General features: G+C 38.7%; 1 protein-coding gene across 1 annotated transcript in view; it reads right to left on the bottom strand.

Moving 5' to 3' along the window:
• The window catches only part of ICE1 (interactor of little elongation complex ELL subunit 1), a 36,699-nt gene extending 27,138 nt beyond the window's left edge, over nt 1-9,561 (bottom strand). The window contains exons 1-7 of the mRNA XM_085309756.1: nt 9,390-9,561; nt 8,456-8,514; nt 6,825-6,859; nt 6,355-6,373; nt 5,401-5,512; nt 4,336-4,412; nt 1,399-1,436 (exon numbers count right to left, since the gene is read on the bottom strand). Coding sequence (XP_085165882.1) covers nt 1,399-1,436; nt 4,336-4,412; nt 5,401-5,512; nt 6,355-6,373; nt 6,825-6,859; nt 8,456-8,514; nt 9,390-9,473 — 424 coding nt within the window. The 5' untranslated portion in view covers nt 9,474-9,561. The remainder of the gene's footprint in view (nt 1-1,398; nt 1,437-4,335; nt 4,413-5,400; nt 5,513-6,354; nt 6,374-6,824; nt 6,860-8,455; nt 8,515-9,389) is intronic.
• Nucleotides 9,562-18,400: the final 8,839 nt, after the last annotated feature.

Raw genomic sequence — 18,400 nt, 5'->3', positions numbered from 1 at the left:
ACAATACAGAAGCTCAAGACAGCTTCTGAGAGGTCAGTTTGCTGACTTATGTGCAAAGGGCAAAGAAAAGACAGAGGAAACTTGTCTGCTGCATCAGGTCAGAGAAGAGAGGAAACAGTATCAACAGAAAGGGTAATGGAAAGGAAGCTCAGATGGTAGGCTAAAAAGTAATCAYAGAAAAATTTTAGGACTGACATGCTAAAACATAGGTTATAGGATATTTACTGAATACAGAGATAGGTTAGTCTCTCAAACTTGACTCAAGGGAAACTAACTTGCAGTATTTTCTCCTAGTTCTGCCAGAATTTATAAATTTGGATGTAAGAGGCTATAAAAATATTGCTGCTATGTACTGGAACTACAAAATTCTCATCAAAATAAACACTCTGTATTTTACAGTATAGTTTTAGGGGGTTCTAAAATTAAAATACAAGTCACTAAGTTCATTGTGGCCAGTCAACAGCAATTCATTGTTCTAATGTCTGTGGAAATACTTTAAATTGTGGTAAGCACAGCTGTACCCAAGTGTGCCATGCAGGAAAATGCTCACCTTGCCAACTAGCAGTACAGCAAGGTAAGTATCAGAACACTTTATGCACATCTATCTTCTGCTAGCAAGAAAGGAGGAAAAAAAAAACAGTGCCATGAGGCAAGTGCTTTATCTTTACTTAACAGGGAAAAAAAAATCCCTAGAATCTTTAAATAAATCAGGAAACATATGTCAGCATACTACATATTTAGAGATGAATATAAACATGATTAGAATAATCCTGTCAGGATGGTTAGGATGTTGGAGCACTTGCCCTGTGAGGTGAGGCTGGAAGAACTGGACTGGAGTAGCTTGAGAAGAGCTCTCCTCCCTTAAAAGAGACCTGATAGCTGCCTTTCAACACCTGACAGGAGGCAGTCAAGAAGACAGMGCCAGGCTCTGTGGTGGGAGGGTGAGAGACAATGAGTATAAACTGAAATGACAGGTTCTACCTGGCTATAAGGAAAATCTTTTTCCACCATAAGGACAGGCAAGCAGTAGACCAAGCTGGGAAGAGAGCTGGGAAGCCTCCATCTTTGGATGTTTTCAAGACCCAACTGGATAAAGCCTTGAGTCACCTTGCCTGATCTCATAATTGACCCTGCTTCTAGGGGAAAGTCAGACTAGATGACCTCCTGAGGACCCTTCCAATTTGATTTACACTAGACGCCCCAAACACGATATTTTGAAGAAGGGCTGATATAATTCAGACACTGCACAACGTATGGTAGTGGCTTGCCTTGCTCCCAGGAGACTCAGAGTTCCCAACTAAAATTAGACAAATTTTTTCACAACTACTTCCTTGGATAACAAAAGAACCAAGAGATGGACTAAGACAACAGTACTTTTAATATAGTGCAGAGAGTTACCTTCCAGTTTCTTCACTTTTGCTTCCAGTCTCTTTCTCCTGTTCAAAAAGACAACATTAATGCATCATTGTTCATATAAAGTTATGACATACAAAAAAACACCAGTAAACCAGTCCAACAATTTCAGAGTAAATAAATAGGTCCTGATTCTGTGAAGCATTACGTAATGCCAATGCAGCCCTTAAGTTGAAAACTTAACTCAGAAGCATGCTGCTGRCATTCTCACATCATCATCAGTATCCGCTACAGATGCGGAGTTTGCTCTTCAATTAAGAAATTCAGACCATAATCCGCGTACGTGAATATACCTTCAGTCACCTTACTTGCTGTGACAAGTACATCCTGTGAAAATTGTCTTCTGTTTTTTATGTGTCTATAAAGAAATGCAGAAAGGCTAGCCTCACTCCTTAAAAATAATTAAGTCTTGTTTATAGTCTTTAAGATTAAAGCAATAAGATAATCAGGAATAGCATTCAGGATCACTTATTCCCACTAGCCTCTAGTTTGGAATATACAAGTGTTTACTATGGATTAAAAAAAATTATGCAAACTAAACAAAAAATTTGACTTTGACATTTCCCATACCTCCTTCCATTCACAACATGTACACTGAAGAAAAAACAGACACTTCTGGTATTTTTCTCTACTAAACCCCAATATCCCAGAAAGCAGTCTTTAAACTTTTGTGCTAGGTAGAGGACTCTAGCCAGACAAATAAAAGCAAGCAGAAGCTAGAGATGCTCACTGATCACTTTCATTAAGAGGAACACATTTCATCCATTTCCCACATTACAGCTTGTACATTGAACAGAGATTTACATCCTAAGCCCTTTTGGATTTGGAAATTTTTATTGTCCCTTCAGACATGCACCAGAGTGTGTCTGAAGGAATTTTGTTTGTTTCTTAAAAAAAAAAAACAGGTAGTCAATCTGTTATGTTTCCCCCTACAAATATCTTCTGACCAAAGCACAAAAGCGCTACACTTATAAATAGCAAAGAACTTGAATAACTATGGGTAACAACTAAAATGCCTCCATTTATCATTGCAATATTTGCAAAACAGAGTTACTTTCACAGGCTGGCAAATTTCATCTACCTATGCAATTACATTAAGAAAGAGGCAAAATAGGAAGACATTACACTTAATTATTTGAAAAAGTAAGGCTTACAGACGATACATTTGGACACAAATCATGCTATGCAGCTCACTTTCCAAAGCAGCAAATTGAAGAACATACCTAAATTTTCTCACATACCCTTAGCTATGATTATCTATGAGTATTTAGATTGAGCAAACAAGCACCTATATGATCTTCCAGATGTATATAGGACTTCAGCTGATAGGGAGCTGAGTTAGGAGAAGTTGCATTCAGAAGCAGAATTAATACAGTGCTATAATCTAATCAAGCGATAAAAACCACTGYTCGTATTTTTCCCTCCAACTTTTGAATATTACAAATCACAAGCAACTATATTGTATTTACTTCATCCTTACAGAGGACATGACTTTTTAATTAAAATAAACAAACTTAATTCTGAAATAATCTTAAGTTTTGAGTACTCCACTCCTACAGAGGAGTTTTGAAAGATTTCACATCTAAAATCTTAACAGTGGACATGCTAGAGGATTTTTGTCAAGTATTACACTCCTTGTAAGCTCAGAGAGGTCAGGCAATTGGCAAAATCAACTAGACAATGCCCAGAGCCAATCTAACTCTAAAGCAGGCTCTGAGAGGCAGAGTGGATCAAATGGACTTCACAGGTCCTTCTACAATTTAATAACTGTAAATTAATATCCAGTTTATGAACTCACTAGAATTCTGCTTCTGAAGAGACTCAACTCTCAAATTGCTGAACGTGTGCGACCCACTGCTTAAGATGGCTTCAACAAAGGTATGTGAACTAGCTGTACCATAAGAAGGCCAAAGTTAAAATAATGATGAGTGTACAAGGAAAGAGGGAAGTAATCACTAGTGGAGTCCCACTGGGATTTGTACTGGAACACATCAGAACTAAAAGCTGACTACAAAATAAGTAAATAGAGAGAGAAAGGTCTTAGAATTCTCAGCAACTAGATAGCAAATGTTAGCATTGATAAATGCAGAGAGGAAAATAACCACAAATAGAAACTCACAGCACCTGACTGTACATTAGGTGGTTCTACTTGGAGATTTTAAATACTTTTCCACACAACACTAAGAAGTCACGATTCCCTGTCACAGGTGATTTAGAGGCTAGGAATACAACAAAGTTAAAAAGCAATTAGACAAAAATCATTAAGAGTTGATTAAGAGCTATAAAATAACAAAGCATTCCTACAGCTAAGGAAGCCAAATGGTTACTGGAAGAACACACTGTGGGAATTATTAAGGCACAATTTGACAACACTCTGAACAATGGCAGCAAAAATGGCTTCTGCATTCTTGATGCCAAATCCCTCCTGCTCATTTTCAAACATGATGGGCATGATGGGCAACCCAGCACCTGCTCAACTGCTTCTTTAAAAACATTTTTTTTTTAACTGAAGGCTTTTAACGCAGATCAAATTGGCAGTATCACTTACATATCAATCTCAAAGACTTAGCAGCACAACTGCAAAGGAGAGCAATAACTAAAAGCCAGGAATAAAAGCCAGTAACTAAAAACCGGTAAACGGAGAAACTGCAGCTTCTTCTCCAACCTCAACCTGTTCTTAAAACCCTTCATTAAACACTCTCCAACAGCCACTGCAAGACAGGATACTAGTTAATCTAATACAGTCTTTCAGAAAGCTTGTTACAAAATGCAAGACAATTCTCCCACAAATTCCATGCTCTAAAAAATCTCACAAGCATAAAAGTTTCAGCAAAATGGAAACTAGCAAGGTACAGGAACAAGTTCTGTAAGATAATTCAGGGAAAGAAAAAAGGTGATAAAAATAAAAAAGTTATCACTCACACAGCATCACTTTTTAYTATTTCTTCTTTAACCCTAACATACTCCAGTTGACTCTCTTGATAGATCTTGAGAGAACTCTACAAAGAAAGAAAACATAGTTAAAACATGTCCTTACAGAAGACAGAAAATAAATGGCAGACAGTTTACCTTGTCCTAATGGAAACAACTGGATAGTCAAAAGATACAGTTGAGAAAATAAGCGAGTTAAAAAGTCAGATTATATTTGCTCTTTAAAGGCATAAGTTCTGATGATAATAACTACAAATCTCCTGGAGTCTGTGCCTCCATTGCTTATTTGGACAGGAACTCAAAGCTGTAGTCAAGAGCACAACTAGTATACACAACTATACATACAATCCTGCTTTTTCTGAACAGGTGCCATCAGGATCTCCACTACAAATGCTTGCTGAGAGAAGATGGTTTAAAGATAAAACACAATGCTAACATAGAAGAGAATTCAGGAACAGTGACAGGACAAATGTTAATTCTCTATCTTACAGGGAGATTAAAAAAATTACAAGAGTGAGAGGTTGGGGTATTTTCTTCCCTTGCTATAAGTAACAGYGACTTTCTACTGAATACCTGCATTTGGGGGATTTGAAGCGGCAAAAGATTGTCTTCTATAGAAGACAATCTCAGCTAAGGGGTGGAGAAATTGGGGATAAACTCAAGGAGCTAAAAACAAAAGAATGCATTCAAAATGGTAACAGAAGCAGAATACTATTCTGGACAGACCCCCTTTGCCCCTTTTTATTAGAATATGTTACAGAAAATTCAACAACCTAATAACATTGGAATGGAAACCTAAAGGAATTTGAAAATACACTTCTCCTTCCTGCCTAAATAACAGAAAATAATTTTTAAAAAAGGATCACAAGTCACAGAAACTACAAATGGCTGAACTTTTTCCCTTTCTAGCTCTCACTATCATTTAATTAACTTGACCTAAAATCAGAGCTGCCTGTTCTAAAGAGCTGGAAATAATAACCAGGTTCATTAAGATGAGAATTAAGTACACATAGTTCAACAGAAAAAGTGCAAGTTATTTAAATTTTAAGAGCACACCTTTTTCTCTTCTAACTCTGCTTTCAAAGAACCCAACTCTTCCTGACACTTTTCCAGAGGCAGGATTTTCTGTAGCATCTGTTCCACTTGGCAACGAAGTGCAGAGATCTCTCTGAAATTAGAAATATAATTAAAAACAAAAACAAAACAAAACCATGGGTGTTTTAAAGCCTAAATTCAGCATTCTGATTCTTCAGGCTGAGCATTTTCCTTTCCCTGATGGGAAAAAAAGCTCTGCCAGATATCCAAAGGTTTTTATTATATGGGTGATCTGATTTTTCCAAATAATCTTTTATACACAGAGAAAATAAAGATCAGACTTAAAAACATCAAATGGAGCATAATTTGGATGCAGGCAGGCTTCACATGTCACACAGTAGTACCTCTAGCTGCCCACATTGAGATGCCATGAATAAGTGTGCCCACATAAGTAGTGCTGTGAAATGAGAGCAGAGCCCAACTGCGGGAATTTTCAACAGGCAGGATACAGCCTTTAAAGATGTTATGCTGCCTCTTACTGTGTACTCTGGTAGAGTAAGGCACTCTGCCACAAACTCTAAGTCAAAATGCATCAGAAAAACAGGGCTGCCACAAGCACCTTTACATTTGTAAAGCACCAAAAACATGAGCTCCACATCTCCATTCAGTCACTTTATATTCTTAAGCAACAAAGGCCAGGAAAAGATATTAATACAGGTACTGCAGAAGAAGGTTAGACAGGCTGACTCTGCCCCTCTCTGGGCTGCCCCCGTTCCCCCATTTATTTTCTCATAAAGGATACCTTTGCAAATTGTGGCCTAAAAATGCCTGAAGAAAAGGATCAGATGAAAAGCTTAACATAGACCCAGGGTACCTGCTATTACAGTGACAGGCTCCTAAAACTGTCTAAGACACAGAGAATACAGTAGATTTAAGTAAACAATTTGGTTTAAACAGGATTGTATTCTTTCTTACCTTTCAGCAAACTGAAGCTGTAATCTCTCGTTAAGGTAGAAAGCTACTGGTAAACCAGCTTACATATTTTCCTTAAATTTATTTGAATCCAATCCCCACTTGCAAATAAATACAAAATCATGAATTCCCTCCAACAGACAAAATATATTAGAGAATCATTTAAATATGTTTGAGGTGAATAAGTATAAGGTCTAAAATAACATTAGAGCTTCTTCCGAAGCAAGACAAAACTTGGATCATTCTCTCTCCATATTAAGTCATGTTAGACATAGCCAGATCTTACATGCATTAAACTTAATTCCAAAGCCCTATTTTCTGTAAACTCTTTACAAGGTCTATTCAGTCTGCTCATTACTACAGATAGGCATCCTCTCTTAACTGAAATAAAAAAAAATAGCTCAAGTCTTTTTATAGAGTTAGTGTATCAAAATCCCACATACAAACACTAACAGGAAAAAAATAAAGGATATCAGTGCATTTCTGTTGATACTCTGTCAGCAAACGACTGTAAGAAAAAAAATAAAGACATTATTCACAAAATCCAACTATACTATTCATTTTCTTAGTTGATTTGGTCAGTTATATCTTTAAGATACCTTTCCTTCTGCTTTTCAGATAAATGCAGAAGACAGATTGGTCTGCAATTGCTGATGCAACTCAATATTGCAAAATGATTATTTTTGGTTCAGTAAACCACTCTAGCCTCAAATTAGACCTTTTCAAAATAAGATTTAAAAAAATCTAGCAATTACATGAATTTGTAGCCGTTAACTATTTGTAGCCTTTTTAAGCAAACTATTCAGGTAAAGAGTGTACACACCCATGCACACACCCATATCATCACCACAGTACATCCAAGTTCCCAATGTTTCCTAGGAATGGCTAGACATTCCTTGGAATGTTTTCTTAGGAAAGGCTATACATTATTGGAAGAAAAATGGTTTAAAAATAAACACACACGCAACCACTGTGAGAAAGCTATTAAACACTATTCTCCTAGGAGCCATAACAAGAGTATAGCATTTATTCTTATGTAAGTTGTAGAGTGAGACAATGGACAACACCAAGGAAGGTGCTCTCCTCTGCTCAAATTTTGTTTTTGAAGAACACAGAAAAGAAAGGACAAGAAAGAAGGATCATGACAGTTACTGTAATACAAGAAGGACTGCATTACTTTCTCTTCTAAGACTTTAACTGCTACAAAAAGAGAAGGGCTGAGCTACAAGTCTCTAGAGAAGAGGCAATTCCCATAGGAAATACATGCATTGGCAGGGACAAGCGGGCACAAAGTTTGAAGGCATCAGAAGGAATCATCCATCCATGCATCCATGTGGATCCACGCATCCACAGAGCAAAGGAACTTGCAGGAAAAGGGTCTGATGCATTAGACAGTRAAGGCTCTTTCAAAGCCCTTCTGGAAATTGGAATACAGTACTAGAATTCCGACTAGCAAAAGCTAGACTGACATGTATCTGGGAAAGAGTACATGAGAAATAAACCATTACAATTGGGTTGTAATTACACTTGACATCAGGCCACAGTATGGAGGTAAACAAATAAACATTTCTCCACATAACCATATATTGATGGTGATTGAGAAAAGGAAGAACAAGCTATTACAGAAAAGAAAGCAAATTATCAGGAGCATTTTAAAAAAACGCTGTTCTGATCATCACTCAGCCTCATTTTGCATATTCTGATATTTAACATCAGCAGCATTTCATATATTAATGCTAAAACTATGTTTTCTTAAAAAGGTTTGTATATTCCTGTGGTCAACTTTTAGTTCTCATACTACATTCTTCATGAGAAATGAAACCAAGTCTCTTCAAAGAACGCATTCTGCTATTTACATAAGTAAATGATACAGCTATACAAAACATCTTCATTTTTACTACCGTTACACAAAGACATTTTAGGGCATAAATAAACAAGTCTTACAGTCTAGATTTAGGAACTAGTCCTGAAGAAGTTATACTATTTTGAAGAAGTGTTTTGCTTTTTTTTTTTTTGCATTAATGAATAGCTACTTTCCATAGAATCACATTTGCTATATTTCTTTAAAAAATGAAGATCAATCAACTTATGCAATTGTACTTACTCTCCATCAATCATTTTTTGCTTCAGCGCAATTAATGCAGCTACATATTCATTTAAACTCTGTAAGGAAGAGTCTGAAGTTGGTAAAGAAGTTCCACCCCAGAAACAGTAGCATATGCAATAAATACACTCTGAACTACATATTCATACATAGAACAGAGCAGTCATTAACTGCTCGTGTTCTACGTAATGCAATAATCTGCCTTTTTTCTAACTCGATCTTTCAGCGAAAGAGTTACTAATTGATTAAAAACAGATTCATATTTACATGTATATACAAACGCCTGTAAAGAGTGCAGGCTCCACAAGAAAGCTTGTATACCTAGATGAGGCTTTACTACAAGAGCTTTTAAAACTTTGCCTTTGCAACAAAATATACACTAAGTATTTTCCCATAACCTTCTCTTTCAGAATCACATTAAGCCTTTGTAGAATATTTCCAATAAACAGTCCTTATTTGTTGATTTCCCCACTTCATAATTCAAAATCATTCTAGGCATATCTGACGACCTTCCTCTCATACAAAAGGGAACTCAGATTACCCATACTGTTACACCGTCAAACCACAAGCGCTTCCAAGGGCGCTGAAGGAGCTGCATTTCCCCGGGAACGTACATGCCCCCCACCACTGTGAAGCAAACTCAAAAGGATACATCTACGGCACATGACAGAGCGGAAGGAGTTCACTAGCAGATCCCTCCAGCCACGCTGCAGAGCCTGGGCTGCGGGGAGACAAACTACTCTTCTGCCGGGCACGCACAGTCTTTCGCTCCGTTAAAGCTCGCCGCGGCCGCTCGCGTCGCAGACCCGCTTGCCGCACTCGCTACCCGATCTCCCGCGGCGCCCAGCTCCGCCTGCCCGTTAACGCCCCGCGGTCGCGCCCGTCACCAACAACCCCCCAGAAGCTCCGGCGCCCGGGCAACGCCCGCTGCTACCTGCTGCAGAACCCCGCAGTTGGCGCAGGTCGCGGCGGCGGCAGCCGTCCCCGCCGGCGGCAGCGGCGTCTCTCCAGGCATCATAGTCGCCGCCGCGCCCGGCCCCAACCTGGCCGCCGCCACACACCCGGCCCCGACAGCGGGGCAGGGACGGGGCGGGGGCTCGGCCCAGGCGTCGCGCATCGCGCCACCGACTCTGTGAGGACCCAGCTCGCCACCGCCCTCCCCCCGAGGGTGGCTCCGACAGTGCCTGACGAGCGATGGAGGAGAAGGCACCCGAAGGCGTCCTCTGCCGCGGCCAGTGCTGAAAGCGCTCTGTGAACACCGCCTCGTCACAGGATAAGAAGCAGCTTCCCCTGCATGTGCATCCACCCACTGCGAGCAACATTTTTCCCTGATACGGGCACTTCCTTCGGGTKCCGCCCCGGCCCGAATGCGGCGAGCGGCGATCGCGGGAGCACGTGATCCCACGGATTTTCCCGCCTCTCGCGAGAAGCCGGGCAGGACCCCGGGGAGCGATGCTTGCCGGGAGCTGGAGTCCGGGGGCACAGCCGCAGCCTGGGCGCTGGCCGGGCTGCAGCGTTGGCGACCTCGGCGCGTAGGCAGCGGACAGCAGGACGGTGCCGCCTTTCCTTCGTACCGCGTTGACAGTGGACGTGGGCAAAATTCGCTGCTGTTATTCTCTTACATTTACAGAGTCAGCTCTTGTAAGAGATTTTTAAGGCATGATTTAGCACCGCTGCGGTCGCAGCATGCTTAGGTTGTATAATTAGCAACGTAAACTGTGCTTTTGTTTCTTACAACGGGAGAAGGAGCCAGACCCTCACATACCAACAGAAGCTCCGTGAAAACGCCACCCCGTTGTCATTCACAACGCAAACTGTCACCTCTTGTGGCATGTGTCACCCTCAGCTTGCCATCAGCAACTGAGGCAATACTGACGACGGGTGCAACCAGAGGCTCTGCAGAGGAAACAGACACCTGAACATCTACACAGGAACCAGTGCAACAACACCAAACCTGCCCTGTGGCAGTCTCAGCTGTGTAGCAGAAAGGCCTAGTATGATAAAAATGAGAAAAATTTTGTATTAGTCCAGCACTACATTTCCTTTCCATGTACTCATCAGAAAGCTTTTGCATAAATGAAGGGTTAAAGGCCTGGATAATGAAAACTGTTTAGGATGTCATTGGCTTTAATGTTTGAAACATCATAGCACAAACAGGTGTTCAGGTGGGACAAACCTCAGGCTATTTTTTTCATCATCAGAGAAATAAATAAGTTTATTAACTTAAGAAATTGTTAGTGACTCTGGTTATTCATGAATAATGGCACTTCCTTTTTTCACATTAGTGAGAAGTCTGAATATAAACTTTTATTTCATAAAACTGAAGTCTTGTTTCATAAAACTCAGGAAGTTACCTCATGAGGTTCAACAAGGGCAAGTGCAGAGTCCTGCACGTAGGGAGGAATAATCCCATGCACTGGTACAGGCTGGGGGCTCACCTGCTGGAAAGGAGTTCTACAGAGAAGGACCTGGGAGCGCTGGTGGACAACAAGTTGACTATGAGCCAGCAATGTGCCCTTSTGGTCAGGAAGGCCAAAGATAACCCGGGGTGCATTAGGAAGAGGGTTGTCAGCAGGTCAGGGGAGGTGATCCTGCCCCTCTACTCAGCCCTGGTGAGGCCTCATCTCGAGTACTGCATCCAGTTCTGGGCTCCCCAGTACAAGAGAGATCTGGAGCTACTGGAGAGAGTCCAGCATAGAGCTACAAAGATGATCAGAGGGCTGGAGCACCTGCCCTGTGAGGAATGGCTGTGAGAGCTGGGCCTCTTCAGCCTGGAGAAGAGAAGACTGAGGGGGGATCTTATCAGTGTCTGCCACTACCTTAAGGGAGGGTGTCAAGAGGTTGGGGCCAGACTCTTCAGTAGTGCCAAGCAACGGGCACAAACTGAAACACAGGAAGTTTTATCTGAATGTGAGGAAAAACTGCTTCGCTGTGAGAGTGACAGAGCACTGGACCAGGCTGCCCAGAGAGGTTGTAGAGTGTGCTTCTCTGCAGATATTCAAAGCCCGCCTGGATGCAACCCTGTCTAACATGCTGTAGGTGACACTGCTTGAGCAGGGGGGGTTGGATTAGATKATCTCCAGAAGTCCCTTCCAACCTCAACCATTTTGTGATTCTGTGAAAACAAAAAATGTGTAAATACAGAAAGAAAGCAGGAGAAATAACTGACATTAACATAAAACAAGATGCGAACTACACAATGAAATTGCCAGAATTATCTCTTGCTAGCCAGAAATAGCAGCTGGAGGGTAGAACATCACATTATCAGCAAATCAAAAGCAAAAAATCTGCATGTTGGATTTGAAGCAAGCCCCTTTAACGAGAAGGTGCTCGAGTGATAGAAGGCAGGTGCTTGCAGACTAGGCCAGCAGTCTCCAACTGCTTCTCTCTTGGGCTCTGTGCAAGGAAGTAGAAACTGARTTTTGGTGGATTGTGACGCCCATCCATTCTTACAAATAATCCTAGGCAGTTTTAGGTTTTCATCAGACTAAGGTTAATGAGAAACACCTACTTATTTCAGTGGATTTTGATTCTTGTAACACTTCTGAATTACAGTTTTCCAAAGAAATAGCTCAGAAGTGGAACATTTCAACTATCTGGGGTATTTTCAGCTAGCAAATTTTGGTTTTATTAAGTCTAGTCAGTTCAAGTGCTCATGACAAACAGAAAATTTTCCCACAGTAAGGCTACAGTTACATATTATTCCTGAGTTAAATACTTTCATCCAAAGACAGGGAAGCACAGATTCTTTTATAAATCTTTTTAAGAGAAAAAATGTAAGAATAAAATATTTAAATAAAGTAGATTGAAACACGAAAACAAGAAAATCAGACCTGCAAAAGAGTAATGTGGAAATTTTACATAAGTGGTGAAGAACATGGATAACAGAACAAAAATCATATTTAAAATTTTGGAGGAGGGCATGGGAGTCAGAAAAACTGCTAAGGTTAGGTGATTTTCTTCCATTGGAAGCATCAGAGCAGTCAGAAGAAAAGGCAGCATTTAGACTGAATGTTGACCTCTAAAAATACTCTCAGCTTGGGGCAGAAACACTGAAGAGAGTTAGAAAGTTTGCTAATCTAATCTATTGGTTTAGAATATCTAATTTTTACAGACCAGTCATATGATTTCTGATATAATACATATGACACGAAAGTACTTTGAGGTTAGATCAGTCTTGCCTGCTAGATAATATAAAAGGAAATCATCTCTGTTCCTCAGTTTCCTGAAAAATTCTGTAGAGCTAATGCTGCTTACCACACATTCTGAGATACTCAAAAATGTGTTTTTGAAAAAATGAGAGGGCATTTCAAGTGTATGTTATTTTTGTGTGTCTAATGCAAAAGGCATTGTGCTGTGGTCCAGAGTGGGAGGGATCAAAGTCTATGGTTCACCAAAACATCCAATAAACAATAGGTACCTGAATCCAATTCGATTTTTTGTATCTCATTTAATGTTTTTGAATGTTAGATACAACTCTATTAAGCTGATTTTTCTTTGAATGTGTCAGGAGGCCAATACTCTCTGACCAGCTCCTTTTAGATATTCCACAAGCAGATAGTTTAGTGTTTAATACCAGATTTTCTCATTTTATATTATTTGACATTACACAGGATTTTGATTTAGCAGAGTGATATAGCAATGCACTTCAGTCACAATACAAGTACAACTTACTCTTAGCAGAGTAATTGCAATGTATAGTTGTCACACAAATGTGATTCTTATTACTGGTCTCTATAATATGCTCACCATCTATGGCTATTCTTGCTCAGATTTGGGCCTAACACACAGCTCATGCTAATACCTGATGTGTGCTGGGAGCTAACACAAGAGCAAGACATACACCAGATACTCAAGGACCCAAAGAACAAGGTCTCCTATCCTTGCAATTTTATATGTAACTGCTCATTAACACTTGATAAGACCAAAACTCTTCAGAATTAAGCAAATTCTTGCCCAAGAGCTGAAATGACCAATATGAATAATATAAACAAAACTTCTGACCAGGAAGGTAAAAATATTTCAGCTCACCCCAAACATCATTTGAAGCAGATCCATCATCATCCGGACTGCTGAGGCTCTCATGCGTCCTGGTGCAATTCAAGGAACACCTTCATCATGAAGGAGAAGGAAGGATGAGCACGATCACTGTTGGTTAGGTAACTATTTTGCTCGTAAGTATGCAAATCAGTGATTTCATAAAGTAATTAACTAGAGAATTTTCAATTTAGGATAGTCTATTGGAAAGGGATTGAGCCCTTGTTTGCCTTTTACCCACTAAGCTTGTGAAATAAAGTTTGACTCACACAGTACATTGTCCTGTAAATTTGAGAGGTCACAACAAACCATGACACTTATAACACTGTCTTCAAAGCTCCTTTCATCTGTTCAGTTTTTATAGTTTGTGTTGGGCTGAGCTTTGTATGCACATATTTTCTGTCCTTATTAAACAAGAGTCTAACTGATTTTTCATAGAAGAGCTGCTTTAAACAAAAAACAACAAACACTGGATTTCTTCTGAAGGACTAGCAGCTACAATTGCAATAAAATAACTCACTACTCTATTGCTACCCTGTTTTTAGAAACTGCAACTCCCAGTAATTCCTATGTTCATCATGACGTTGTGATTTGTCAGTCTGTATACTATGAGCTCAAAATATCTCTAGCTGTCATCTCAATTTTCCAGAACAAGAGGATAAGTCAGTTTTTATTTTTTCCAGCTATGTAAGAACTCCTTTGGTAAAAAGAGGCCTTCAAAACCTCTAGCAATCCAGAAAAACATACATTTCTGAGATTAAAAAATTGCTACCTGACAAGAACCCACAACGAAGCCTTCACAGTGATCACACTTTTGGATGCTTAATGCACTGTGCCCAGATTGTACATATATGATATTGTCACTAGCTCAAAAATCATAGGTCTAAAAAAACATGCTCTAAAAGCATGAAGTTGGCTTAAAAATCATAATGTTCTAAATCAATATATGAGCCTTTTATTTTCTAAAGCTATAGAGAAAACTATTCTAAAATGTAACTTCAAAGAGTAAAAATACATTTTTTAAGATGTCTGCTGCTCTGACCATCCATTTAAATGCTGTGAGAGTACTTCCCTTTTCTAGCAACAGAAGATTGCCTTGAATGCCCCAATAGCCCCAATCATTGAAGATTTCCCTCACACCTAACTTTTATAGGCTCTCTGTTGCTCCTCTTTTATGGCCTATCTACCCTTTGGAGCCATAGAACAGGAGCAATTTTGCCCATGAACCAGCCTTCAGTTTCATTAAAATCAATGATGGCAACTAACTATTGAAAACAACTGTACTGCTTTCTACAGACAGGGAAAATTTTAGATAAGTGGTAGTCACCTTGCTAGCTGCAGCCCTTTTAATAACTGTGACATACAGCGGCCATTTTTATAAAGGAAAATTCCCAAGATAGCAATTTTCACCTTTCAGGCAACAGGGATCCCTTGCCTCTCCTGGTTAGCAATAGCATTATAAGAATTGGCTGCAGGTGGGTAGGCCTTAGGATGTGGCCTTTTGTTGTATCAATCACTCAATCTCTTCCAAGTGTCTTTACAAACAGGCCAATAACCTCGTTTATGCCTTTTATCTGAAACTGTCACTGAGTAAAAAGTATTTGGAGCATGGATCAGAATGTTGCCTTCCTCAGTGGGTGCCTAGACAATTTATTTTTTACTCTTCCTTTCTTCTTCCTTCTCCTTTAAACTAAGGAATAACAAGATTACTTTTTGTGGTGTTTACCCAAAGAATTTTGCCTTCTTTTCTGAACAGCTAACTGTTTTTCATCTCCTTCCTTCCCAATCCAGAACAGCCTTTAGATCAGTGATCAGAATACTAAAAGCAGTTTGATCTTAAAAAGATTTACTGACATAATAACTATAAGATGAAACACAATAATTCTCACACTGCTATTTGTGCTGGACATGACTTTTAGTAGGATATTGAAAGAACAAGATCCTCTTGTGTCCCTTTATGATAATTTCAAGCACTATATTTAATCCTGTATAACTAGGACATATGTAAGTAATAATAAGCAGATGAATATGAAGTTTGGCAGACTTGATCGTAATCTCTTTCATAGGGAAATAAGTAATGATTTTACTTGGCTGGTTGTATGATTGATGTATGTATAAGATCAGAATCAAAATTATTATTTTTACTTTATATTAAATTTTATATTAAATCAATGTCAAGACTATTACCTCAGCTGAAATCATTGCCCTAAACTGTATTTTTCCCTGAATGCTTCAACTCCTCCTTTTTAGATTTATTTCCTTCTATTGCAAGGCTATTGCTGTGATCAACATATACCACTTAACTTCACAGTCAGTGAGTCTTCAAGTTGTAGTTTTTTGCAAGAATATCAGTATTTTGTTTCTCTGACTCCTTTCTCTCCTGCCCATATATCGTATTTTTTACTTGTGCAAAATCTATATTTAGTGAGTTTTTCAAATGGCTGTTGCCATATGTCATCAGAGGCAGTTCTACAGCATTGAACTATCTACATGTCTGCACTTTAAAGTTTTCATTCTTCTGTATTCAAACCCTTTTAAGTAAATAATCAGTCATCTGTTCAGACTGCTGAACGTTAATGTTTTGGAAGCAAATTGTTGCATTAAAAGGGAGTGGAAATGAAGGGAAACTTGTGAATTAGCAGACTGTAATGCAGTTTAATCTCTGTGTTTATTGTTTCTGTCAGAAATTACTTTTGAAACATTTTGGAAAATAAAATATTTGCTTTTTCAAATGAATATGTTTGGTTCTAAAAGGCAAGAATGCTAAAAAAATAGTCAGAATAGTCTCTGGCACATACAAAAACATACAGTGCATTTATTACATTTCCCCCATAGCAAACAACCTGAACCCTATGTGTTGCTACCTATGTGCTCAGAGAATTTTTTCCAAGAAAATGGTATCACTAAGTAAAAATGCATTAAATATAAGTTTGTTCATCAAGCGATATTGTCTATCTCCTTGGTAATGATTATGAGAAAGTTCTTTCTTATATAAGGAAACAAATAATACTTTCACAGTTTTTCACCCACTCCTTTCTGGAAGTAAATGCTATGAGATCATGCAGGTTTCATCCTTCTTTGGAAGAGAATATTTTACATATATAGGACAGATGGGAGCAGCAAAATAGATCTAGTGCTGCCAGCTGCTCAGTCAATTTTCCAGTAATTTTCTCCCAAGAAAATGCTTAAAATACTGAATTTCTCYCCAGAAAAATAGATTTTACTTCATAGATGCTAATTAATACTTCTTAAGCACCGTATCTCTTTCATGTACCATTTCTTTTTCTATAGCACTGTACTTGACAATGCTATACATAAAAGAATCATATGAAGAACAATTTAAAAGTTCAGTAAAAAAGGGGGCCTGAATAACTATTCCTGACAAAATATATAAAAAAAATACCTACACAGATGTGATGATAAGAGGTAACTTATAATCTAGGAGTTACACTGATCACTGAGAGTTCTGTTGTGAAGTCTGGATCAGATAGAGATTTGTTGTAGCACTTCAAAAAGTCAAAACCTCTGTGTATTTGTTTCTTATGTGCACAATAAGGAAAGAAAATATATATCATGCATGAGTACTGCAATGCTTTTGACAATGTGAAGTGTATAAGAGCTGGTATTCAAAAGCTACAGTGTTACTGACAAAGCACATGGAGAAATGCCATTAGTTTACAATAGGACATTAAGTCCAGGCACAGGACATTCTAGGGAAGGCAGAAAAATTAATGAAGTCACATTTAGAACCAGATTCTTGGAAAGCAGCAGGATTTATATCAGATTGTCATATCTCATTTTKTACTTTTCCCTTCTTTTTAGGTAACTGGAGTACAAAAAACTTGACAAGAGAGCAAAGTATGTTCTGAAGAACAATTTTATAAGCAGTCAGAAAATGGTGCTTATTTTTTTTTGTAACAAGGAAAAATGATACCATTTTTATTTATTTCTTCAGAATCCCATATATCTGTTTTTATGGCTTCCTAATATTCTTAAATACTGTGGCTACTCAGAGAGAAGCCATCCACATGCAGAATATGTTAGCAAGGCTCCTTTAATACTGATTAGAGTGGAGAGGCACATTGTAGAATGTGCTTCAACTGACCTATTTTAGAAATGTAAGAGAGAGAGAGGGTGAGATGAATCATACACCATAAAAATACCTTTTTCTGTCTGTTGGCTTATAGGAATCTAGAAGACAACTTCCAATGTAGATGCCTACACTACGAATATCTGCATGTGAACACATGAATTCCACTGTACTGTCTCAATTTTTTTTTTGTTCTGTTTTCTCTATTAGTACCTTTGACAATAGCATGAGCAATACCATTTGCAAATGCTCATTTATTTTTCCGGCATAAAATGTGACTGATAACTTTACGTTCATATATCAAAAGTATTCCCCCACATAGGAGCAACTAAAATGAATGAACCTGAAAAAAACATTTTTGTTCTAAACTTCATAGCCAGACTAAAAGGAACAAGCTGAATTCATATTCTATAATTAAATATGTGCTGCATGTATAGTTCCTAGCTAAAAATTATTTTCATTTTTTTGTGTAAATTCCTCCTGCTACTGCACAGAGTAACTGTACCTTCTCAGGGGAGAGCAGATTCCAGGGACTGCAGTGTATGGCAGGCAGAAAAGAATGAGAGCAAAACTGAGGTGAAAGACATAAAACTTCCCAGGGTATAGAGAAGAGTGTGCTATAACAAAAAGACATTAAGTTCACAAAACAAGTCTGGAAGCAACAAATCCACCTTCAGGGCCACAGTGCATGGGGAAAGCACCATTTATTTATTTTTTTATTTGTGTTTGGTCTAGTGTTGTAATTGATATTTCAATAAAACCCGGCTTTTTTGAATTTGAAGAAGTCTTTTCATTGTTTTGGGGAGTTTATTGTAAGG

The sequence above is a fragment of the Rhea americana genome, unplaced genomic scaffold (genome assembly GCF_003343005.1).
Source record: "Rhea americana isolate MKP2758 unplaced genomic scaffold, rheAme1 scaffold_302, whole genome shotgun sequence".
NCBI classification, from domain to species: domain Eukaryota; kingdom Metazoa; phylum Chordata; class Aves; order Rheiformes; family Rheidae; genus Rhea; species Rhea americana.
The sequence above is the reverse complement of the archived record's forward strand: the minus strand, read 5'-3'. Positions and strand labels throughout refer to the sequence as shown.